The sequence below is a fragment of the Tupaia chinensis genome, unplaced genomic scaffold (assembly GCF_000334495.1).
Source record: "Tupaia chinensis unplaced genomic scaffold, TupChi_1.0 Scaffold000074_1, whole genome shotgun sequence".
Taxonomy (NCBI): domain Eukaryota; kingdom Metazoa; phylum Chordata; class Mammalia; order Scandentia; family Tupaiidae; genus Tupaia; species Tupaia belangeri.
In genome coordinates this window covers 7360633-7385374 of record NW_006159534.1, presented here as the reverse complement: position 1 = coordinate 7385374, position 24742 = coordinate 7360633, and the positions used below count along the sequence as shown (strand labels likewise).

The 24742-nt window shown below is 40.4% G+C and overlaps 1 protein-coding gene across 1 annotated transcript in view; it reads right to left on the bottom strand.

Moving 5' to 3' along the window:
- The window catches only part of FMN2 (formin 2), a 407588-nt gene that overhangs the window by 352018 nt on the left and 30828 nt on the right, over positions 1 to 24742 (bottom strand). The window contains 1 exon segment of the mRNA XM_027767852.1: positions 1306 to 1472. Coding sequence (XP_027623653.1) covers positions 1306 to 1472 — 167 coding nt within the window.

The following is a 24742-nucleotide window of genomic DNA, read 5'->3' as shown; positions in this document are numbered from 1 at the left end:
ATGTCGCTGGACTCCCATGTAGTCAACCATGGTTCGAGTCCTGGACCTGGTGGCTTAAACTCGTGCCGGGTGCGTGTGTGTGTGCGTGCTCAAAATCCCGAGAAGAGAATTGAGGAGAGGGATTGCGGTGTGGTCATCCCCTCTGGGGGGTGATTTGTCACTTTCTGTTTCTCTGTTTCTTTTTGTCTTTCTGGCAAGTGCACATGCCCTATAGAAAAAAATAGCTCTCCAAAAAAAAAAGAAGAAAAAGAAAGCTTCATATGTCACAGCACAACCTGTGGAGTTTTCTTTCAGATGGGAAGTATCAAGAAAATCTCAATATTTTATGAGATGTATTTTTCTAATACTGAAGGGAAACTGAGGAAGACTATAAGTTTTAATGAATAAAAAAGAGGGAAAACAGGCAAATCCAGACACTAGTTTATTAACTATCATATCTCGACCTCAGCTAGCATTCATTTTCATTGCCTTTCAAAACTTGTTATTATGTCATTTCTTAAACAACAGCATATACAAGAAGAAGGCTGGTAAGAGAAGAGGTGCAAACGGCAGCAGCACGAGAACAAGTAACTAACCCTACAGAGACTCCATTATCCTCAAATACAAGGCCTAGGCTCCACACATCCAAGCCACCAGACCTTTGAGTTTTCTTCTGAGAAGTTCATACATGAGAATTCTATGTACCTGAGTATTAGATACATGCTCATCACAACCAATGCCAGCATACAGCACATACCTGAGAAAGATTAGCAATACCCTGGCTTGAAAATGATATCCAACTGTCCAGATATTCGTTATGAATTAGGAATATGCCTTCTGAATTACTCTTCCACAGTATTAACGCTCTTGGTGAATGGCAGCTGGAGGAGAAAGCAGACAATGCTGCTTCGTGCCGCTATTTAGTAAATAAATGAGTTAGGAATGCCCTGAAATAGCATTCTAGGGCCCATGGAAACTGCAGCCCCCTGGGAATAACAGTCTTCCCCTATGGAGCTGCTTCTGGAGGAATGTCTATGATCAGCCAAGTCAGACACCCTGACTTAGAGCCACTGTAAAATCACCTAGTGCAGGCTAGAAAACTGTCAAAAGTGGCCATCTGTTTTTAAAAAACATAAAATTTGGCACATATACTTAGGCATACCCTTGTCAAAAAGAAAAACATAAAAGTAGACATACTAAGCTGTTACATGGCTGAGGGGAGGGAAGTTTGCGTCACATGCTGTATTTAAATTATGGGGTGAGTAGACAGACACACATCACAGTTGGACTGCAATCCACCCACCGGCAGAAGTGAAATCTACTTACATCAAATGGAGCTGAACTTGACTGAGCATTCTGATGACATGGTTCCCTGAAGCAGTCACTAAAAGGAAGCAGAAGACCCATGGCAATGATCCGGGAGCAAAATTTCTCTGCTTCCTCGGGAGGCCCGTTCTCCTGCTGGCTGAACAACTTCTCCAACAGAGTTCGCCCTGCAGATGAAACACAGTCATTAGGAGGGACGCCAGCAGATCACCTGGCTTGGATCTCCCAGAGGAGTGGGGCCGGGTAAACACAGGCAGTGAGCAACACTGTTTCCAAGGCTACTGACGTGTGCAGAGAGGAGCCTCTTGAACTGGGAGAAAACTCTGGCGTCTGAGGCCACATAGGAAAGGGCATATTTGGTTTGCTCTCCCATGCCCCAAAATACCTACCTCAAAGAACATGGACCAACTTATGGGCTACCCATCTTCCATCTAAGATGCCCCCACCCTTTTGCATTTAACTCATAATCCTCCTTCCTCTGTGTTTACCCTGCAGAATTGAAGCAATTAGTAAACCCATCTGGGTTCAAAATGTCAGTGACCGACATTCACAGTTTCAGGCATGGCAACGTGCAGAGAAGGGGAAACGGAGAAACGGGCAAAGGCACCAACTTATCAGAAGCTCCTTGGAAATACAGCTCTAGGGTAAATCTGAACCTATGTTTTTTATTATTCCCCTAAAAGAGATAGGAGAGGTACCATGACAAGACACTGACTGAGGAACCTAGAGGCCTAGCCCAGGAATTCTCTGTCTCGGCTGTACCTTAGAATCCCCAGGAGAGAAGGGCATTGCAGGAAGCAGGGCTCAGGCCTCGGTACTTTACTGAAGTCACCAATTGACTCCTACCTTAGCCAGGTCTGAGAACCATGGCACAACCCCTAGTCTACTTCTACTATGACGACTTCTCTACTCATAGAGTTGGGTGGCTTGTTTCCACATTCACAAACTACAGCAGAGGAAATAGGAGATCTCTATGGCAATGGTTGTCCTGCTGGCTGCGCCTCTCTGTAATATCACATTCATTCTTCAAATTTAGATGAAAATCACTTATCCAGAAAACCATTCAGTGATTCCCTTCCACACTCTAAGAACCCTTTAGCTCCTTTGTGTAATGAATTATTTTAATGAATTAGTTAGTTGTGAAATCATTTATTTAATGTCTACCTCCCTCACTAAAGCATAGACTGGCTGAAGGCCCCATGTATCTCATAAACTCTCATAAACCTAGCCACTTACATAAGAAGCGTCAATAAATGTTTTCTAGGATTTCTGAGTGAGTACAATGCCTTGTGACAGATTCACTCACATCACACTCAGAACTATAAATGAGGTTATTGGTCTATACCATCAAACGCTTTCAGCAAAGAGCCAAGTCATAAATATTTTACGATTTTATAAGTAAGATTTTGTGGACCACATAAGATCGCTGTTGCATATTTTTCACTGGTTGTTTTGTTTTGAGCAACTTTGAACATATAAAACCTATTCTTAGCCCAGGACTGTGCAAAACCAGGCCAGATCTATACTTCCGTTATAACAACTAAACTTCAAGTATGTGAATGTTCAATTCTACTGGGACACTAGTTATGCCATTTTCAGGCCTCTTCATATTTCTCCCTGTGAAACAAATCTAATCTCAAAGTCTGGCTTTGATATCTGGAGTGTCAAAGTAGTGATAAAAGAAGCTTCTCTATTTTTTCTGTTCTTTCAGGTCATTAGTGAACATACTGTGGTCTCTCAGGAACTTTTTTTTTTTTTGAGGAAAATAAAGTATTTCCACCCTTTCCTCTACAACCTACCCCCAACAGAACTCAAATTTGCTTGCACCTAACTAGAACTAAATACCTAGGAAACCGTAACCCTCAACTCTCAAGTGATTAATTATCGGAACGGTATATCCACTGAATTCATCTCATAATGAAAATAGCTCTAAAACTAATTAGTGCTTTCCTACAACTCATACCGTATATGACAGATAATAAGGAACTCAGGCTCTTGCATAGGTGGAGTGAAGGCGACAGAGAAGATGTGTATGTGCATATCAAGCCAAACATTATCAAAGGACTTACAGAACAATGTGGAAGAGAGGGAAGTATGACCCACAGAACTCCAGTTCTATGACAAGCAAATACTCCCTAAACCCTTACTCCAAAGTTTCTTTACCATAGCACTATTTCCCTGTGGGCTGGGTGGTTCTGCATTGTGTGTGTGGAGCTGGAGAGGGGAGGTCTGTCCTCTTCCTTTGGCAACATCTCCGGCCACTACCATTAGATGCCAGCAGCATATCACCCACCCCCATGTGTAATAGACAAAAAACAGCTCCAGACATTGCCAAATGTACCCCTGCAAAGGGATCAGAATAGGCCCAGGTTGAGAACCACTGTCCTAACCTCTCTCTAAAGGAAATTTAACCTCTGCATTGATAGTAACCTGGCTGCCCCTTTAGGATCTGCTCATGCCAGCAGTCCTCTCAGGTGGAGGCATTCTATGCCAAATTCCACCTACTTGTGGGACAGGAAGTGGGCAGGTAATCTTATTGATTCCTGCAAACACTTCCAAATGATGTATTCTTCAAAGCCATTAGCTCGTTTGAAGACCAGCCACTTTCCAGACCACTTATTATCACTCCTCCTTTCTGCCAGCCACTAACCTCTTAGTCATTCCCTCTCTGCGCAAGCCATTCACTAATAGCTCACCTCCTGACTCACTGTCCTACTTTCCACCTCTACTTCCATCATCATTCTCAGTGGAGTACAAATCAATCAGGCGGACACCTCGTTGGAGACCCTGATTCTTTGCCTCCAGCCAGAATTTCTCCCAGCCTACAGTGGCAACCTATCCCCATGTCACACCCTTGAATTCGTCATAATTGGGAACTATACTACGTCCTGAAAACAGATTTCTAAGCAACATCCATAGAGTAAAATCAAACTCCTCATAAAGAGTCCTCCCCTTACTTCTCACCCCCTACGCCCTCCTCAGTCTGCTCTTACCTACCGGCCTCTCCTAGAACATGCTGAGTTCACTCCCACCTCAGAGGCTCTACACCTAGAGCACCATTTCCTAGATACCTGAGTGACCCACTCACTGTCCATCTCACTCAGGTCTTTGCTTAGCTGTCACGTCCACTAGGAGAACTTCCTGACCACCCATCTAAAATAGCATATCCTGTCCTTATCTTCCCATTATTCACCTTATTCTTTCAGAGCTTAGTCCTTGAATTTATTTAAGTCTATGGTCTGTCTTCTGCTTATGGTATATAACCTCCATTTCAGCAAACTCTGCTACTTATTTGCCATGATGAGTACCTGGCAAAGAGTAGATAATCAATTAATTTTTCTATAAAAAAAATTAATATATGTACAAATAACTGGAAAGAACATCTAATTCCTGACCACTATCTTCTATCACTAGGCTCTACAACCCCTTCTAATGTTCTTTCCACCACACGGACCTTGGATCAGTCACTCCTACCACTGCTGCATTATCCATCAGCAGAGCCTGTCTCCTCCCTTCCTTCCCAGCTGAACGTCCCATGTTCCACCACTGTAATTAAGTCCTTCCACACTTCAGCTCCCTTGTCCTACTCTCACATCACACAGGTCTAGAAATCTACGAGTCATTCCAGCCTAGCCATCTGCTTTCTCTGTGCCTGAACTTGAACAGCTGAACCCAATTGAAGAAAGACACAGCCCAGCAACAGAGGTGCCAGATAGTGCCACTGTCTAGAAGGCTAAAAGCTGCATAGGAAGCCCAGGTTCAATTACGGAGCCAACCTGAACATGTTGGGTGTAGCTGTGGATGCTTTTTTTTTTTTTTGAGAGGTTTTTCACTATAGGGCACGTGCGCTCGCCAGAAAGAAAGAGACAGAGAGACAGAAAGTGAGAAATCGCCCCCAGGGCGGATGACCACACTGCAATCCCTTCTCCTCCATTCTCCTCTCTGGATCTTGGGCACTCACGCACACGCGCCCAGTGTGAGTTTAAGCCACCGGGGTCCAAGACACAAACCGCAGTCGACTACATGGGAGTCCAGTGACATAGCCATTACACTAACTGCTGGTCCCTGGATGCTTTTAATATTAGCTAACAGAGAAACGGAGGCAAAAGGATCATGACAGAGATCTTGTCAAAAACACCTACCCTCTGTTTTAAGCCACCGGGGTCCAAGACACAAACCGCAGTCGACTACATGGGAGTCCAGTGACATAGCCATTACACTAACTGCTGGTCCCTGGATGCTTTTAATATTAGCTAACAGAGAAACGGAGGCAAAAGGATCATGACAGAGATCTTGTCAAAAACACCTACCCTCTGTCTCTCTCCCTTTCTCTTTTCCTCTCTCTTGTTTAAAAAGTAAAAAATATAATAATTTTTAAAAAATTTTAAAGACGCATGTATGTGTTGCCTGCTTTTACCTTAAGATCACATCTCTATACCTCAGTTACATCCAACACTGCTCTGCATTCTCATCCAAGCTTCCCATTTCCAATAAAATTTTATGCAATCTTCTCCTCTCTTAACTCACTCTTTCTAATGATATGATGACCTCAAATAATTCATGAAATTATTTATTGAGAATAATCCAAGACAAACTGCAAATATGCAAAAATGCCTGTGTCTTCTCTGCCTTCTTTCCTCATAGTCAAAATAAGCCTTGCTACAAACAAAAGCAAGTTCTTTCCCTTGTGTTCTAGATCAAATTCCTGTTGCATACTCAAGATTTACTTCTTTTTTTAAAAAAAATTTTATTTTATTTAACTTTATTTATTTTAATTTGACCAGAAAGGGGCAGAGAGAGAGGGAGAAAGAGTAAGGGAACGTGAGAAAGCAAGCTGTCAGGTCCAGGATTCAAACCATGTCAGCCATGTCACAGTCCAGCACCCTTAACCACCATGCTACCTGCTGGCTCCAAGACGTTACTTCTTTATCTACCCCTTCTCTCTGCTGGAACACAAGCAATTCCCTCTTTATTGGACATGTCTAGTATCACACAACATAGTTGCACTCACATCACTCCCCACTCTCAGCTACCACTCCACTTCTAGACTTCCTTTCACATCAAAACTACTAGCCAGGATTGTCTACACTTGCTACCTCTACTCTAATCTGACTGCCATTCCCACATTGCAACAGATACTGGTAACTGACAAGGTATCAATGGCATTTCTTTATATATTTACTTTTTTTAGCTTGCTATAGGATGCATGCACTCGCCAGAGAGACAGAGAAAGACAGAGAGGGACAGTGACAAATCACTCCTAGTGGGGAGAGCCAGTTGCAATCTCTTCTCCTCCATTTTCCTCTTGGGGTTTTGAGCACACATACAGACACACATATGCACCCTGGGGTGTCTTTCAAGTCGCAGGGTCTGGACTTGAACCACGCTGTTGGCCATGTGGGATCCAGCCATGTCAACCTCCACAGTACTCGTTGGCCCTTATGTAAATCCTTAATCTTTCATAAAATGTCCATTGTTGACTTACTCCTATTCCTTAAAGTACTTTCCTGTCATCATGATATTCCCTTCAGTTTTCCTCACTGGCCGTTTTCTTCTCAAGTGCCCTTTACTGGTCCCTCTACCCAACTTGTCAATGTATGGGGGCTTCCTAACTCATCTTGTGACTTATTCTCTCTACCCGTCCTGTATTCTGTCCCATAATCTCACCTAGTCTATAAATATCGACTCTGACAGAAACTGGGAAGGATTCTCTCACTTGACAAAGTCACAAAGTTGACTAATGGAGTGAGTATGACAGAAGAGACACCATACCTAAACAGAATGCACAGGGCAGCTATATGAAGATTATATCATGATAACAGGCAGCCTGGGGAAGCAGATGAGAATGCAGAGAACCATCAAAGCAGCAATGAGTTATCAATTTTTCCCTCTGGAATCCTTTAACACGAACTCAAAGCAGCCTAAAACCCAGAAATGGGCATCAGCACTGGCAGGAGAAACTTCAAAGGGCAATTAGGCAATGCATGTCGGCAATCTTTAAAAATTCACCCTTTTGACTCTGACATTCAACTTTGGAAGATCTCTCCTAAATAAATGTTCTGAGGTATATTCAAAAGTGATACATCACAGTTTTATTAAGAGTAAATGATGGGGCCAGCAGGTGGTGTGGTGGTTAAGAGCGCTGGACTCCCACATGGCCAACCTCAGTTAGAGTCCCAGACCTGGGGCTTATTTTCTCACTTTCCCTCCCTCCCTCTCTGTCCTTCTCTGGTCAAATAAAATAAGTTAATTACTTGAAGTTCAATAAAATAATTATTTAATTTAAAAAAGAGTAAATGAGACAATGCTCCTATATAAATAAGGAATAGTAAAAACAAAAAACAAAAAAACTTAAAAAGCTATAATATCCAGGGCCAAGAAGAAATGGTAGTTAAAGTAGTGGATCTCACACGGCCAAGTACATGGTTCGAGTCCCAGACCTGATGGCTTGAAAGGCATGCCAACTGCATTTGCATGTGTACCCAAAATTCCAAGAGGAGAATGGTGGAGAAGGGATTCCAGTGTAGCCCTTTGCTTGGGAGGTGATTTACTTTCCCTCTCCATGTCTCTTTCCAGATGAGCACATGAGCCCTATGGCAAAGAAAAAAAAAAAAACTATAATGTCCAATCAAGTTAAAAAAGAAAAAGATGGATTGATATATGTGACTAACTATACAGCCACTGAAATCACGGCATTACAAAACGAATAATAATAACCTAATTCACAGAACAGCATGTTCATCCCCCTCTGGGGTGATTTCTCACTTCCTGTCTCTGTCTCTGTCTCTCTGGCAAGAGCATGTGCCCTAAAGCAAAAATAGCTCTTAAAAAAAAATTTTTTTTTACAAAGAAGGAATCAAGCTGTCATCCCGAAACCCATAGGTCATTGTAGCTTGAATACCATGAGAAAGCCCAACGTGATGGGCTTCCTGTTATAGGGGACTATAAAGCACAAAGAACCTCCATCAAGTGCTCTAGCTGTGACTCAACCCCTGGGGATAAAGAGGAGGAAACTGAACAGGAATCAAACCATGTGTTAGATCGCGCCTAATTCCATTCTAGGGTATCAGCTAGTTCTGAAAATGGGCTAGTTCCCAGATAATATTAAACAACTCATTCTATATGCATTAAATGGAAATAGCAGCACTGGGGAGATTTTTTAATTATTTATTTAATTTTATGTATTAATTTTTAAAATTTGCTATAGGGCACATGTGCTCACCAGAGAGACAGAGAAAAAGAGGGAAGCTGAGGAAGCGGGACCAGCAGTTGGCGTAATGGCTACGTCACTGGACTACCATTTAGTTGACCACAGTTTGAGTCCTGGATCCAGTGGCTTAAACTCACACCAGGCACGTGTGTGTGTGCATCCAAGATCCTGAGAGGACAATGGAGGAGAAGGGATTGCAGCGTGGCCATCACCCCTGGGGGGTGATTTCTCACTTTCTGTCTGTCTTTCTGGCGAGCACACATGCCCAACAACAAAGTCCTCTAAAAGGAAGAAAGAAAGAATGAAAGAGAGAGAGAAAGAAAGGAAGGAAGGAAGGAAGGAAGGAAGGAAGGAAGGAAGGAAGGAGGGAAGGAAAAAACTAATAAAGCAAGCCGCCAGATCCAGGATTTGAACCATGGTCAGCCATGTGGGAGACCAGCACCTTAATCACCACATCACTTGCTGGCCCCTAACATTGGACATATTTTAAAAGCCTTTTTCAGATGCATCCTAAAGTATTTGATATTAAAAATATATATAATGTCTAAGTTTGTTTTAAATTATTCGACAAAAAAAGTAGGTGTCTGTGGTGAAGGGCTAAACAAAATCACTCTGGCATTGATAGCATTGGTGATTACTGAAACTGAGTGGTGGCTACACCGAACTTTCTTGTACCTCTATATGTGTGTGAGTTCGAATTTTCACAATAAAATACTGTTAATCATGTTATGAAAAAGATGAAATGATATAGAAAACTGCATCACAAATATCTGAAAAAAAATCAAGGTTGCAAAGCTAAATAAGTATGCTCCTGATTTTGCAAAATCAAGAGACATAATTCTAGTTTCTTAAAGTCAAGTCAGGGCTGGCAGGTGGCATGGTGGTTAAGGTGCTAGACTACCACATAGCCAGCCATGGTTTGAGTCCTGGTCCTGGCAGCTTGCTTTCTTACTTTCCCTTTTTCTCTCCCTCTGTTGCTCTGGTCAAATTTAAAAATAATAATAATAATATTAAAAACAAAATAAATAATGTTTTTAAAAAAGAGTCAAATCATTGTGTTGGAAACATAAAAAGTTTTTATCCTTGCTAGGACTTGCACTGCACTAGACTATACTAAACTCCCTTTCTGTCCAGGGAATATAATTTGACTAGATCAGGGAGAATGGTTTCTGTTCCTTTTTCCCTGATGGATTATTGAGGCTTTAATCAGGACACAACTACTAAACAGCATACCTTGAATCTAAACTGGGGAGGATGGACTGTTCTGAAGACTTCTTAGCCCAATCTTACTTTTTAACTGGTTGGCTGGGACCAGAAACAAGACAGAGGCCCCTAGGTTCCCTCTGGCACCTCTCTCCCTACCCCACCACCATGAGACACAAAGTCAAGGCATCCCCTAACTCCCCAACACCTGGTCTCCTCACTCTACTGTTTTATCAAAGTACCTGTTCCTAAACTAACATTTATAGCTCACACCAATAAATGAGAATAACAGACCCCTAGAATAAAAGTAAATTTAATTTCCCTAAATGTTCAGCTATTCAAACCTTCATTTTGCTTATTTCATTCGTCTATTTAATTGACCATATTTAACCAAGCTCTTACTCTTTGCGAAACAGCTCTAAGTCAATTTGCCAAGAACCTATCTGCTGAATGAACAGCTCACTGTGGGTGGGCAGCAGCCACTTCGCAGAAGGGGCTGGTGTGCAAGCTGCCAGCTAGGTCAGTCCCTAAGGCCAAGGCCACGTGAAAGTCACTCAGGAACATACATGATCTCAGCTTATTTATCAGGAAGACACAAATGAGATCGCCAGAAAGAGCTAGACTCCACCAGTGCCTAGGGAGTGCTCTCCTAGCATGGCAGGGACATTAACCTTAATTTAGTCCTCAAAAGCTGGTAAACTCATGGCATATATTGCTATATACTTTATAAGTACATAAAACTTTAAAAGTTTTACAAAAAAAAGTATGATGAATTTATATGTACATAAAGAAAAGAGGTCAAATTTCTTAGATTCTCTCTCCTCCTTTCTACACAAACAGATCCAGTGGGAAGAGCAATCTTTCTGCTCCTCTGACTCAGCTTTTTTTCTTTTTCTTTTTAGAAACTTCTTGCTTTAGAGTGTGTGTGCTCTCTGGAGACAAAGAGATAGAAAGCAAAAAATCACCCTTGGGGAGTGGGGTGGCCACGCCACAATCCCTTCTCCTCCATTCTCCTCTCGGGATTTTGGGCATGCATGCACACAAGCCCAGTATGAGTTTTAAGCCGCCATGTCCAGGATTCAAATCACAGTCAACTATGTGGGAGTCTGTGGGAGGCTGCGCACCAGCAAGTCTGCCGAGGCCATTTCCATGAGTCTCTTACTATTGCCATCTTAGGCTCAGAGAGCAAACAATTACACAATGACAAAGGCCATGATTGGCTCCCCTTCAAAACCTCACCTTCAAAACCATACTCTGATTGGCCACTAGAATCCCTCAGATTTGCATATCCAGTACCTCATGATTAGTCCACAAAAGCAACCAGTCATAACCCACTTTTTAACAGCCAATCACCACCCACCAACATGTATATAACCATAATCCCTGGCCCACAATAAACGGACAACCCTGAAGAGTTGTAACACTGTGTCATCTCCATGTTGTAACATTGCGCCTTTCATCCCATCTCTCACTCCTTCCTTCAGGAAACCTGTTCGACTGTCCTGAGGGGTGGGACAGGAGTCCAGCAATGTAACCATTACACCATCTACTGGTCCCCAAACCCAGCTTCTAACTTGCCATCTTATTAATTAGGACATGCAGGCTCCATGGATGGTAGGTATCTTGTCCAAGGTCACACTATTTTTATCTAGGAAAGAAAAAAAACATCTTATTTACCATGCACATTACATATTATATATCTACTATAGAACCTAAATAAAACTAGAAAGATACACCAATGGATGATTCTTTCTTTAAGAGAGATTTTTGCTACAGGGCAAGTATGCTCGCCAGAGAGACAAAGAGAGATAGAGAGACAGGAAGAGAGAAATCACTCCCCATGAGATGGCCATACTGCAATCTCTTCTTTATTCTCCTCTTCGGATCTTGGGCATGCACACACACCTGGCATGAATTTTAAGCTGCCAAGTTTGGGACTCGAACCATGGTCAATTGTATTGGAGTCCAGCAACGTAACCATTATGATATCTGCTGGTACCAATTCTTTTTTTTTTTAATAGTATGGAGAATGTTCCTTATTTTCTGCCCTTTCCCATTGAAAACACACTGACCTATCACTAGACATTATGAAGTTCATCCATGGTATAGCAGTTAGGAGTTAAGCTCTATGGAAGTCACTGCTTTGGTTTCAATACCAATACTCCCATATTTTAGCTATGGCCTTAGACAAGTTACTCAATCTCTCTTAAGCCTATTTCTTTATCTATAAACAGAAATAATCATCCTCATTACCACCTAGGATTCTTTTGAGAATTAAATGAAACTTTTTGTAATGGGTTTAACACAGTGTCCACTAAATGTTACCCATTATTATTATCAGACCCAGTGGCTTGAGAAACACATCAAGCACATATGCATGTATGCCCAAGATCCCAAAAGGAAGAAGAAACAGAGAAAGGATTAGAATGTGACCATTCCCCATGAGAAGTAATTTCTCCTTTCCCTCTGTCAGTTTCTCTGTCTCTCTCTGATGAGCAAAAAAAAAAAGTCATATTAAAAATAATATTCAGGACAACTACGTGGTACAGTAGTAAAGGAGGCTGGATCCCATATGGCTGACTGTGTAGTTCAAGTCCTGGTCTTGGGGACTTGAAAAACAAACTGGGCACATGTGCGTGCATGCCCAAAATCTCTAGAACAGAATGGAGAAGAGATTGCAGCACAATCATTTCCCCCTGGGGAGTGATTTTTACTTTCCCTCTTTCTGTCTCTCTCTCCTCCTGTCTCTCCAGTGAGTGCACATGCCCTATACATTTAAACATATTCTATTCTTTCGGAGGCCAGATGGTGGCACAGCAGGAGCACAACACTCTAAGCAGAAAACCTACATAGAAAGGTTCCTCAGTTAAGTCTAGAGACCTTTCTGATTTGCCAAGCACACAACTGCCCATTATCTGGACTGTCTGAGGGCTGTATGTTTATCACAGTTTTAAGACCCCTTTGCAGATGCTGTCTTTCTATCTCTCTCTTTCCCCCTCTCCCCTCCATTCCTTCCTCCCTTCCTCCCTCCCTGCCTCCCTGCCTCCCAGCCTCCCTGCCTCCTTCGCTCCCACTCCTTCTTCCTTGCTCAGAAAAAAATAAATAAACTTTAAAATTATAATAATAATATTAACCATTCAATGACTAGAAACTTACTAATCAATAATGCTCTCCTACTGCTTCTGCACTAATACCTTCTTCTCATTCCACATCCTTCCACACTATAGTTAATAAAAAGTAAAGTGGGTGGAATAAGGCTTACAGTCACACACTGGCTACAAATACTCATCTTACCACGGTAATCAAAGATCACAGAGCTAAATAAACATGGAAACAGCAGCAAGGGAAAGTTGAGAAGATGACTGACCATCACAACAAACACAGTGGTACCCCTACACAATTAGGGAGTAAAATTATCCACCCTGACACTGGAGTTTTAGTAGGTCAGCGACCACTGACACTATGAAAAGTAGAAAATATTTTACTGGACACAACTCTGCAATGTAAAAAGCCTTCTATACCTATTATCAGCTTTTTGAAGTATACATAGCAAGGATTGATCATCACAATTTCAAAGAAATTAAGTAGAAATGAAAAGGTTCTAGACTCTGCCTGAGGTCATAGGACCGGAAAGTGGCAGTTCCAAAATTGGACTCCTACCCCACTCTCCTCATTTTTATTCAAGGGATCCTCTACTTTCGAGTCAGCCAACAACACTGGGAAAAGCTTCTGACCAACATTCTGCATTAATATATAAAAGAAACAGACCATGTGGTCTGCACCCTGGAGGGGCTCACAACCTAGTTTCCAGGACCAAAGCCCAAGAAGGAACATTTTAAAATCAGTCTGTTGAGAACACAGTAACTTAGGAAAACATCTTTAGTGGACGTGTGGGGGTAGGGGAGGGAGAAAGCAACAAAGACAAGATAGAACTGAGCATTTAGGATGCCAAAGAATGTCACAGACCCAGTAGGGAGTATAATCGTGAAAAAAAAAAAAAAATGTGCTCTATCCTTAACTAACAAGAAAGACAATGGAGGTGGCTTCCTCTTGTAGAAGAGATGCAGAGCATAGACTCCTAACTGGTGACAACAGTGCAGAGAGCCTCTGGCCCTTTATCTATTTACCAAGACGATAAAGATATAGAGATAGAGATAGAGATAGAGATAGAGATAGAGATATATTTTAACCATCCTTAATGATCCATGTAACTTTCCATTTGTATTGATCCCAAAAACTAATAAGTATTTGTTATTACTGGAATCAAATTACTCACTGACAACCTACTACTTTTAATATTTAGTTTTTTGGGTTTTTTTTTTTTTTTGAGAGAGGTTTTTGCTATAGGGCGTGTGCACTCACCAGACAGACAGAGAGGCAGAGAGATAGAAAGTGAGAAATCACCCCCCAGGGGGGATGGTCACGCCGCAATCCCTTCTCCTCCATTCCCCTCTCGGGATCTTGGGCACACACGCACACGTGCCCGACATGAGTTTAAGCCACTGGGTCCGGGACGCGAACCGCAGTCGACTACGTGGGAGTCCAGCGACATAGCCATTACACTAACTGCTGGTCCCAATATTTAGTATTTTAGAGCCAGAAGAAATCTGAGAGGTCATTTAGCTCAAAACTCTAATTTTACCTGTAAAGAAATCAAAGCTCAGGGCCAGCAGGTAGTGTGGTAGTTAAGGCACTGGGCTTCCACGTTGTCAACCATCGTTCAAGTCCTAGACCGGCAACCTGAAACTAACACCAGGCACTTGTGCGTATGTACCCAAGATCCCAAGAGGAGAAGGGATTGCAATGTAGCCATCTCCCCTGGAAGGTGATTTCTCATTTTCTGTCTCTCTGTGTCTCTCTGTCTCTCTGGCAAGTACACACACCCTATGGCAAAAATCTTTCAAAAAAAAAAAAAGAAAAGAAATCAAAGCTCCAATATTTAAGCAGTATGTCTAAGTATACACATGGGGAGGGTTAAATGTGAGTTAGGTGCTAAGGTTTAAGTCTACCATAGCATTCACTTTTTCATTTTAATACCCACAGGGCACTTGCGCTCCACCAGAGAGAAACAAAAAGAGAGGGAGAGAAAGCGCTCCCCAGTGGGGCGTGGTTATGCCACAATCCTTCTCTATTTACACATCCTATCAAGATCTGGGGCATGTACATGCTCTTTGCATGATTTTCAAGGTGCCTGGGTCAGCTCGAAAATTTGAACTGCACAGTCAGCCATGTGGGATTTAGCTCCCTTAACCACTAGGCTATACGGCAAGCCCATAACATTCATTTTTAATGATTTGTTTTAAACTTATATTTTAACAGCCTATTAATATGTCATTGATTTGTGTGTGTGTGTGTGTGTGTGTGTGTGTGTGTGTATGTATTCTTTAATGATTAAAGGATGAATAAGAAAATTGCTATATTCTCAAAGATCAGCATAGGTTTCTGTTTCTTTCAGGTCACTAAATCTTATGTTAAATGAGAATTATGCTAGACTTCTCTCGGATGTTACTGTTCAGAAATATATCTAATAAACTTTCCCAGAGATCCTATATTACCTATTAAGTGAAATGATAGGAGAAAATGAAGTTGTTGACAAGCAAATCTATAATCTGACATGAATGACAATTGCTTAAATTTATGATGTCAGTGAATCCACAGATATCACATATTACATAGTTCACACACTGATGGCCTATGCTAAGAAAAAGTAAATAAAAAGGGCCAATTATAATCAAATAGAAATTAACATGTCTAGTTTCAGATCCAAACTGGTACACACTATACAGTAAAAGAAAGACTGTTTCGAGGTTAAATATCTAGAATACTGGGACCAGTAGATGGCATAAGAGTTACATTGCTGGACTCCCATTTAGTCAACTGTAGTTTGAGCCCCAGACCTGGTAGCTTAAAACTCACACCAGGCACGTGTGTGTGTGTACCCAAAATACCCAGAGGAGAATGGAGGAGGAATTGGAGCATGGCCATCCCCCCTGGGGTCGGGGGTGATTTCTCATTTTTTGTCTCTCTGCCTCTCCAGCAAGTATATGTGCCCTGTAGCAAAAATCTCTCTTAAAAAAAAAAAAAAAATCTAGGATACTCTCAAGAAAAGAGGACAAATATGAAGTCCAATATCTAGACAAATCACTGGAAAAGCTGGTCAAAGGACCCATGGCTCTAACAAATCCCTACCCACACCTGCAGAAGTAACCATGGTTCATGAACAGAATTAGACATAAAGGAAGGTTGAGACAACAGGTGGCATAGTGGTTAGATATTGGACTCCCATTTGACCAACCACAATTCGAGTCCTGAACCCAGCAACTTGAAACTCAGGGCAGGCGCATGTGCATACATGCACAAAATCCCAAGATAAGAATGGAGGAGAAGGGATTGAGATGTAGTCATCCCAAGGGGGTGATTTCTCACTTCTATCTCTGTCTCTGTTCCTCTGGTGAGCACATGTGCCCTACGGCAAAAATCTCTCTCTCTTAAAGAAAAAAAAAAAGACATAAAGGAGGGTAAAACTCTGCTCCTCCTGGAGTACTCATAACTCAGTGAACTTGACCATTCCAGTGTAGAGCCTTGCAAGACAGCAGGCTACCTACAGCTGGAGGGCTTAACAGCTCATCCCCCCCACCCCACTCGCCTTTGGACTCTCAAGACTTTGGTGTTTTATATAGCACACGGTGCATGCTGCAGGCCACACAATCTGTTACTGAATTGAAGCTCACCAGCTCAGTTTCAGGCACATCTGTTCTCTAGAAACAGGGAGGACTTTGGGTCACCAAAGACCAGTGACAACTGTGCAGGGTGCTGGTGAGCAACAGGAAGTTAGAGCAGAAGAGAGATTGCCAATTTCCTACTCCTACACACCTTTAAATGCTCGAGAGACCTTGAATAATTTAGGAAGGAATGTATAGATCACCAGATGACTAGGAACAATCACAGAGGCCCAGAAATATGAGCAACCTACAAAATGTCTCTCCTCATGGGAAAACATCAATTCCACATTACTCACAGACAACACGGTGAAAGTTGTAGAAATGTCAGATAAACAATTCAGAATATTTGTAGTGACCAAACTAAATGACATGCAAGAGAAAAGAGACAATGAGCTCCAGGAGATGAGGAAGTCTCTCTCTGTCTTTCTGGTGAGCGCACGTGCCCTATAACAAAAACCTCTCCAAAAAAAGAAAGAAAGAAACAAAAGAAAACCAATTCCAACTAAGAATACTATACCAGGCAATATTATCCTTATGTGGGAAAAAAAGATAAAAACATTCTTGAATAAACAAAACCTGAAAGAATTTACCAACTCCAGACCAGTTCTTCAAGAGGTTCTGAAGGAAGTGCTATACCAGGAAAACTAAAAAGTCAGACAAATGGTTATAAAAGAACAAAACAACCCAGAAAATGGCTTGCTTAATGGTAAAAACATGTCCAAAAATATCGATAATAACATTGAACATTAACGGATTAAATTCCCTAATCAAGAGACACAGACTGGCTGAATGGATAAAAAACAGAAACCCTCTATCTGTTGCCTACAAGAAACACACCTTATGGATAAAGACATACATAGACTAAAAGTAAAGGGCTGGAAAAAGATACTCCATGCAAATGGAAATTTAAAAAGGGCTAGAGTTGTGATACTGATTTCAGATAAAACAGGCTTCAAGACAAAGACTGTAAAAAGAGATAAAAAAGTACATTGTATAGTAGTAAATGGTCTATTTCATCAAGAAGACATAACACTTATAAATATCTAAGCACCCAACTCAAGAGCACCTAAATACATGAAGGAAAGAATGCTAGAGCTAAAAGGAGAGACAAGGTACAACACTATAATTGTTGGGGATCTCAACACCCCATTATCTCCTTTAGACGGATCTAGACAATACATAAATAGAGAGATAAAGGACCTACACGATATTAGAAATCCAATGGGCTTGACAGACATCTATACAACTTTCTATCATAAGACCACAAAATCTATATTTGTCTCACCCCGGCATGGAACCTTTTCAAAGACTGACCATATGATAAGACATAAATGAAGCCTTTACAGATTCAAAGGCATAGAAACTATATCCAGCATCTTTTCTGACCATGATGGAATTAAACTCAAGATTAATTTCAAGAAATTCCCTCAAAAATACACAAACACATGAAAACTAAACAACCTACTTCTGAATGACTTCTTAACTACTGAAGGTATTGAGTCTGAAATCAAAAAAATCATGGAAACAAATGATAATGAGTGCATGAATTTTCATAATCTATGGGACACAACAAAAACAGTCATAAGGACATTTATAGCAATTAGTGTACATTAAAAAAAAGATGGAAAGGTGGCAAATAGACACCCTAACATCATGCCTCAGGGAATTGGGAAAACAACAGCAAAATGCCAGGCAAAAAGAAATAATAAAGATTCAAGCAGAAATAAATGAAATAGAAAATAAATGAACTATACGGAAAATAAATTTAAACAAAAGCTGGTTCTTTGAAAAGTTTCACAAGATCAACACAGCATTAGCTAGACTGACAAAGAAGAAGAAAGAAAGAAACCAGATAAATTAAATGAAACAGGCAACATTACAATAGACACAATAGAAATGCAAGCCATCATTAGAGGATACTATGAGCAACTATATGCTAACAAACAAGAGAACATGGAGGAGATGGACAAATTCCTGGATGCATATAATCTACCAAGATTGAGTCAGGAGGACATGGAAAACCTGAATAGACCTATAACAAACCCATGAGATTGAATCAGTAATAAGTAACCGCTCAACAAAGAGAAGCCCAGGTCCTGATGGCTTCACTTCTAAATTCTACAAAACTTTAAAGGAAGAGTTAACCTCCATTCTACTCAAATTACTTTGAAAGATCCAAAAGGAAGGAAACCTCCCAAAACAGATAAAGATATGACAAAAAAGGAAAACTACAGACCAATATCTCTGATAAATATATATGCAAAAATTCTCAACAAGATACTTGCAAATCGTATACAAGAACATATAAAAAAGATTATTCATCACAACCAGGTAGGGTTTATTCCAGGGATGCAAAGGTGGCTCAACATATGCAAGATCATAAATATAATGCACCATATAAACAGAAAGAAAGATAAAAACCATATGGTCATTTCAGTTAATGCAGAGAAAGCACTTGATAAAATACAACATCCCTTCATAATTAAGACTCTCAGCAAGATTAGCATAGAAGGGTCATTTCACAATAAAAGCCATCTATGAAAAACCTACAGCTAACATTATACTGAATGGGGAAAAGCTAAAAGCTTTTCCATTAAAAACTGGTACTAGACAAGGCTGCCCACTTTCTCCACTGCTTTTTAATATAGTGCTGGAAGTCTTAGCCAATGCAATCAGAAAAGAGAAACATATCAAAGGCATTCAAATAGGCAAAGAAGAGTTGAAATTATCTTTATTTGCAGATGACATGATGGTATACTTAGACAACCCAAAGGTTTCCATGAAAAAACTGCTTGAAGTAATAAGTGAATACAGTAAAGTGACAGAATACAAAATCAACAATAAAGTAGAGCTGAAGAAAGGAATTCCTCTGACCATAGCCACGAAACATATAAAATACCTAGGGATAAACCTAAGGAAGTCAAAGACCTTTACAAAGAAAACTATGAAAATCTTTTAAAAAATTGAAAATGACATAAAAAGTGGAATGACATCCCATGTTCCTGGATTAGAAGAATTAATATAATCAAAATGGCAATTCTACCCAAATTCATCTACATATTTAATGCAATTCCAATCAAAATGCCAGAGACATTCTTCACAGATCTGGAAAAGACAATCATAGAATTTGTCTGGGATTGTAAAAGCCTCGCACTGCCAAAGCAATCCTGAGCAAGAAGAGTGGAGTGGGTAACATATCACTCCCTGGCCCCAAAATATACACAAAGTTTGGATCATCAAAACAGCATGGTAATGGCACAAAAAGAAACAAGTAGACCAATGAACTAGAATAGAGATCCCAGAAATAAACCCCAAAGCTTACAGCCAACTGATTTTTGACAGGGGATACCAGTCAATACACTGGGAAAAGGAAAACCTCTTTAGCAAATGGTACTAGAAAAACTGGGTATCCACCTGCAGAAAAATGAAACTGAACCTCCATCTTTCAATATTAACAAAAATCAATTTAAATAAATCAAATATCTGACCCTAAAACCTCAAACTATAAAACTACTGGTGGAAAATGCTAGGGAAACTCTGGGAGACACTGGAATAGGCAAAGACTTCTTAAATAAGGCTCCCAAAGCACAGAGAATAATCCCTAAAATGGACAAGTGGGACAATGTCAGATTAAGACATTTCTGCACAGCAAAGGATACAGTAATTAGTGTGAATTGGCAACCTTCAGAATGGGAGAATATTTTTGTAAAATATATCTCATATAAGGGACTGATAACCACAAAACACAAGGAACTCATGCAGCTTCTCCGAAATATATATTAACCCAATTAAAAGATGGGAAAAATGAGCTGAACAAAAATCTCCCTAAGCAAGACATACAAACATCCAAAAGCATATGAGGAAATGCTCAACATCCCTCATCATAAGGGAGATACAGATTAAAATCACAATGAGATACCACCTAACCCTTGTCAGAATGGCCAAGATTAAAAATACAAAAAGTGATAAGGGTTGGTGGGGTTGTGGTGAAAGGGAACTCTCCTACACTGTTGGTGGGAATGTAAATTGGTCCAGCCACTGTGGAAAATAATATGGAGGTTCCTCAAAGATCTACGAATAGAACTACCACTTGATCTATTAACCCTGCTTCTGGTTATCTACCCAAAAAACAGGAGAATGCTCAGTCAGAAAAGCACTTGCACATCAGTGTTTATTGCGGTGTTATTCATGATTGCTAAGACATGGAACCAACCCAAATGTCCATGAACAGATGAATAGATTGAAACAGTGTGGCATATATACTCTGTGGAATACTACTCAGCCATAAAAAATAAAAACAAGACCCTGGCATTTGATAGAAAGTGGTCGAATATGGAAGATTTATTGTTGCTGAGTGAAGAAAGTCAGGCTATGAAAGATACTGTATGTATCCACTTAATATATACTGACTATCCACACTTTATGGTAGAGATTGAAATATTGGAGGGCACAAAAGCAATGAAAACAGTAAAGGATGTTGAAGATTGTGTGGAACTGGGGGAGAAGGGAAGAGTATAGAGAAGGATAGCACAAGAACAAATAGAGCGGCATGACATTTGTGGGACACAGAAATGGTTTATTACCTGTTGATGATAACATGTACTGTATTCTCAACTGGACTGGTCTGAGAAGTGTTTCATGTTAGGTAAGTTCTCTTTACAAGCCAAATGATATATAGTGATTGAATACTTTTTTTAAAAAAATGAAAATAAAAAATAATACTACTAATAAAAGAACTCAGTGAACCTATGTTCACTTCTGATTTAGACTTGTACAGGAAGATCCCCTCCTGACTGGGTTCGCAACACTTAGTGCCAATAATATGTCTTCATAATTGTTGCAAAGGAGTTACCTACTCTCTCTAGTGAACTAATATACACACTTGATGCATTTATGTTACCTAACACAGAGAATAGTGAGAACCATAAAAAAATGTGTTCCATGCCAAATATGTCACACATATAGCAAATATGTCACAAAGAGATAAAGCACTCAAAAAGTAATTATAGTCACTATACAGTCTATTAAAATTTATATAATTTAAAGTTCATTTTGGCTTCTATCAAAGCATTCTCTTTCTAGGAAAGAAAGAAAAAGGAACTATGCGACTTCAATTAACTAAGGGCTGAAAATATGAAAATAAATTTAATCTAATAAATCTAATATAATTGGCCAAGGAATATTGTAGATTACATAGAAGATAATTACTATACACTTTTCAAAGCTATGACACATGGGACCAGCAGGTGGCATGGTGGTTAAGGTACTGGATTCCCACATGCCTCATTACAGTTCAATCCAACTTGGCATCTTGACATGTGTGTACAGCATGCTCAAAATCCCAGAAGGAGAATGAAGAAGAAAAGATTGTGGTAAAGCCATCCCACTAGGGGGTGATTTCCCACTTTCCCTGTCTGTCTCTCTCTAGCAAGTGCATGCATCCTATGGAAAAAAAAAATATGACAAATTATAGATTTGGGAAGGTTTCTTTTTTTAAAGATCATGAAACAAATCAAGGTTCAAAGGAAAAATTACAAAAATGTCAGAAGAAAAATGCTATAAAAGAAAAAACCCTTAAATCTATTAAGTTAAATCCATGAACGTGAATCTAACAAATGGTAGTTTCTTCTTTTCTTTTTTTTTTGGAGATTTTTGCTATAGGGCACATGCACTCACCAGAGAGACAGAGAGAGACACAGAGAAAGTGAGAAATCACCAGGGGAATGGCCACAGTGCAATCCCTTCTCTATTCTCTTCTCAGGATGTTGGGCATGCATGCACCCGTCCCCAGCATGAGTTGAAGACACTGGGTCTGGACCATGTGAGAGTTCAGTGACATAACCATTATGCCATCTGCTGGTCACACAAATGTCAGTTTCTAATAGGTTTGCTTATATAAAGCAGTCTTTAATAAAACCAGTGAGTTACACAGACCACAGCTACAGCTCTTACTCTTCAAGTCAAAAGTCATGGACTCTTCTAGTTGGACAGAACATTGGTGATCATTAAGTTCAGCTTCTCTAAGCTGTGACCACCCAGGATCATCACTCAATCTCTGTTTTAACATCTGCAGGGATCATGAAATTGTTCCTCTCCAGACATGCTATCAGGCCAGCCTCCCTCACAGTGACTTGAGTCACACAAGCTGCTAATGAATCCAGCTCCTCCATCACCAACATACTGAATTTTCTGCTCAAATATAAATCTTGGGTTTCAAATTTGTTCCTGCAGTCAGTGAGCCACTGAAACTTTTCTTTTTTTTTTGGAGAGATTTTCACTATAGGGCACGTGCGCTCGCCAGACAGAGAGAGAGAGAGACATAGAGACAGAAAGCGAGAAATCACCCCCCAGTGGGGATGGTCACGCCGCAATCCCTTCTCCTCCATTCTCCTCTAGGGATCTTGGGCACGCACACACGCCCAGCATGAGTTTTAAGCCACCGGGTCCGGGACGCGAACTGCAGTTGACTACGTGGGAGTCCAGCGACATAGCCATTACACTAACTGCTGGTTCCCAGCCACTGAAACTTTTTGAGACAAGCATTAAAAATTCTCCTGGAAAGGAGAACTTGGCATTTTTTCTAAGTATTTTTGAAGACATATTTTATAGGATTTAATGAGTAGATACAGAAAGAAGAAAGAGTAGGGTAGCTTGGCTCACCTGCATAACTTCCAGATTTCTGGCTTACAAAAAATCCACCAATGCATAAAAGAGCAGGTTGGGTTTAGAGGAAAAAGTTCAGTATGGAACTACTCCCATACCCATATGAGGATTTTTAAAAGATGATATGAAATTTGTATCTTGAGTTTACTAGGGGAATCTGAGCTAAAAAATTGAATTTGGAGTTATTAACATGGAAAGGATTTCTCAGAGTGGCAGTTAAAACTACTACATGTGAAGCCTGGGAAATGGAGGGGTGGGGTGGGGGTAGGAGGTCAGCATTTAATTAGTAAGGGTTAGGTGCAAGAAGAATCCTATAAAGGGGTTTAAAGGCAGCCCAGAAGGTAGAAGGCAAACTAGAGAGACTATAAGGGATACACAGGGATGGATAATTATGATTTTCTGACTGGATGAAATACTACACAGTTGTTTAAATTATGCTTTTGAGGGGCCAGCAGATGGCATAGTGTTTAAGACACTGGACTCCCACATGGCCAACAGTGGTTCAAGTCCCGGCTCTGGCAACTTGAAAATCATGCCAGGCACATGTGCATGTGCACCCAAAATCCCAAGAGAAGGGAAGAGAAGGGATTGCAGTGTGGCCATATTCCATGGGATGGGGGTGGAGGGACACTTTCTCACTTTCCCTCTCACTATCTCTGTTTCTCTCCAACAAGCACACGCACCCTATTGGGAGGGGGGGGTTGTTCTCGAAATATTTAAAATCAGAGACTTTTATTAATGTTGAATGTAAAAACACAACCTACTAAATTAAAATGTTAATAATCTTCCTAAAATTTAGGATTAAAAGTTTGCAAAGAAAGGATCATCCACAAAAACTAACCCTATACAATGTCCCAAAAAAGCCACAATAATTTCAAAGAAGCTACACAATATATATTATGTTCTATCATTATGTTCAATTATTTTGCTGTAAAAAAAATTGATAATAATAGGACTGGCTTTAAAGTCCCATGTGACTGGGGCCGGCAGGTGGCATGGTGGTTGAGGCACTGGACTCCCACATGGTCGACTGCAGTTTGAGTCCTGGACCCAGCAGCTTGCTGTCTCACTCCCCCCTCCCCTTACTCTCTCTCTCTTTCTCTCTCTAGCTCTCTCTATGTCTCTCTCTCTGATCAAATTAAAATAATAATGATAAAATTCAAACATTATTTTTTTAACTCCCATTTGACTATAAACTACAAATATTACTAAATAAATTCTAGGTTTAAAAAAAATCATAAGGGAAATCATCCACTCTTTATAATTGAAAGACACTGAAAACACATCTTTATCCCAACAAAAATTAACTAAAAATAATTTTAAAAAAAGCAAGATACCATTCCTCTTAGTGATAAAATATATGAAGCACCCAGAAACTAGCTCAAAAGAAAAAGCACAAACCCTCTGTGAAAAAAGTCTAAACTCTATCAAAATGATAAAAAAAGAAGGGCCTGCCAAATAGTTGTTAAGGGATACAGTTCCCATATGGCCAATTGCAGTTCGAATTTTGGCCCCAGTGACCTGCAAAACAAATCAGGCACTTGTGCTCATGTGGCCCAAAATCCTGACAGGATGGAGACATGAAGAAGAGATGATGGCATGGCCATGCCCCACTAGGAGGTGCTTTCTCCCTTTCCCT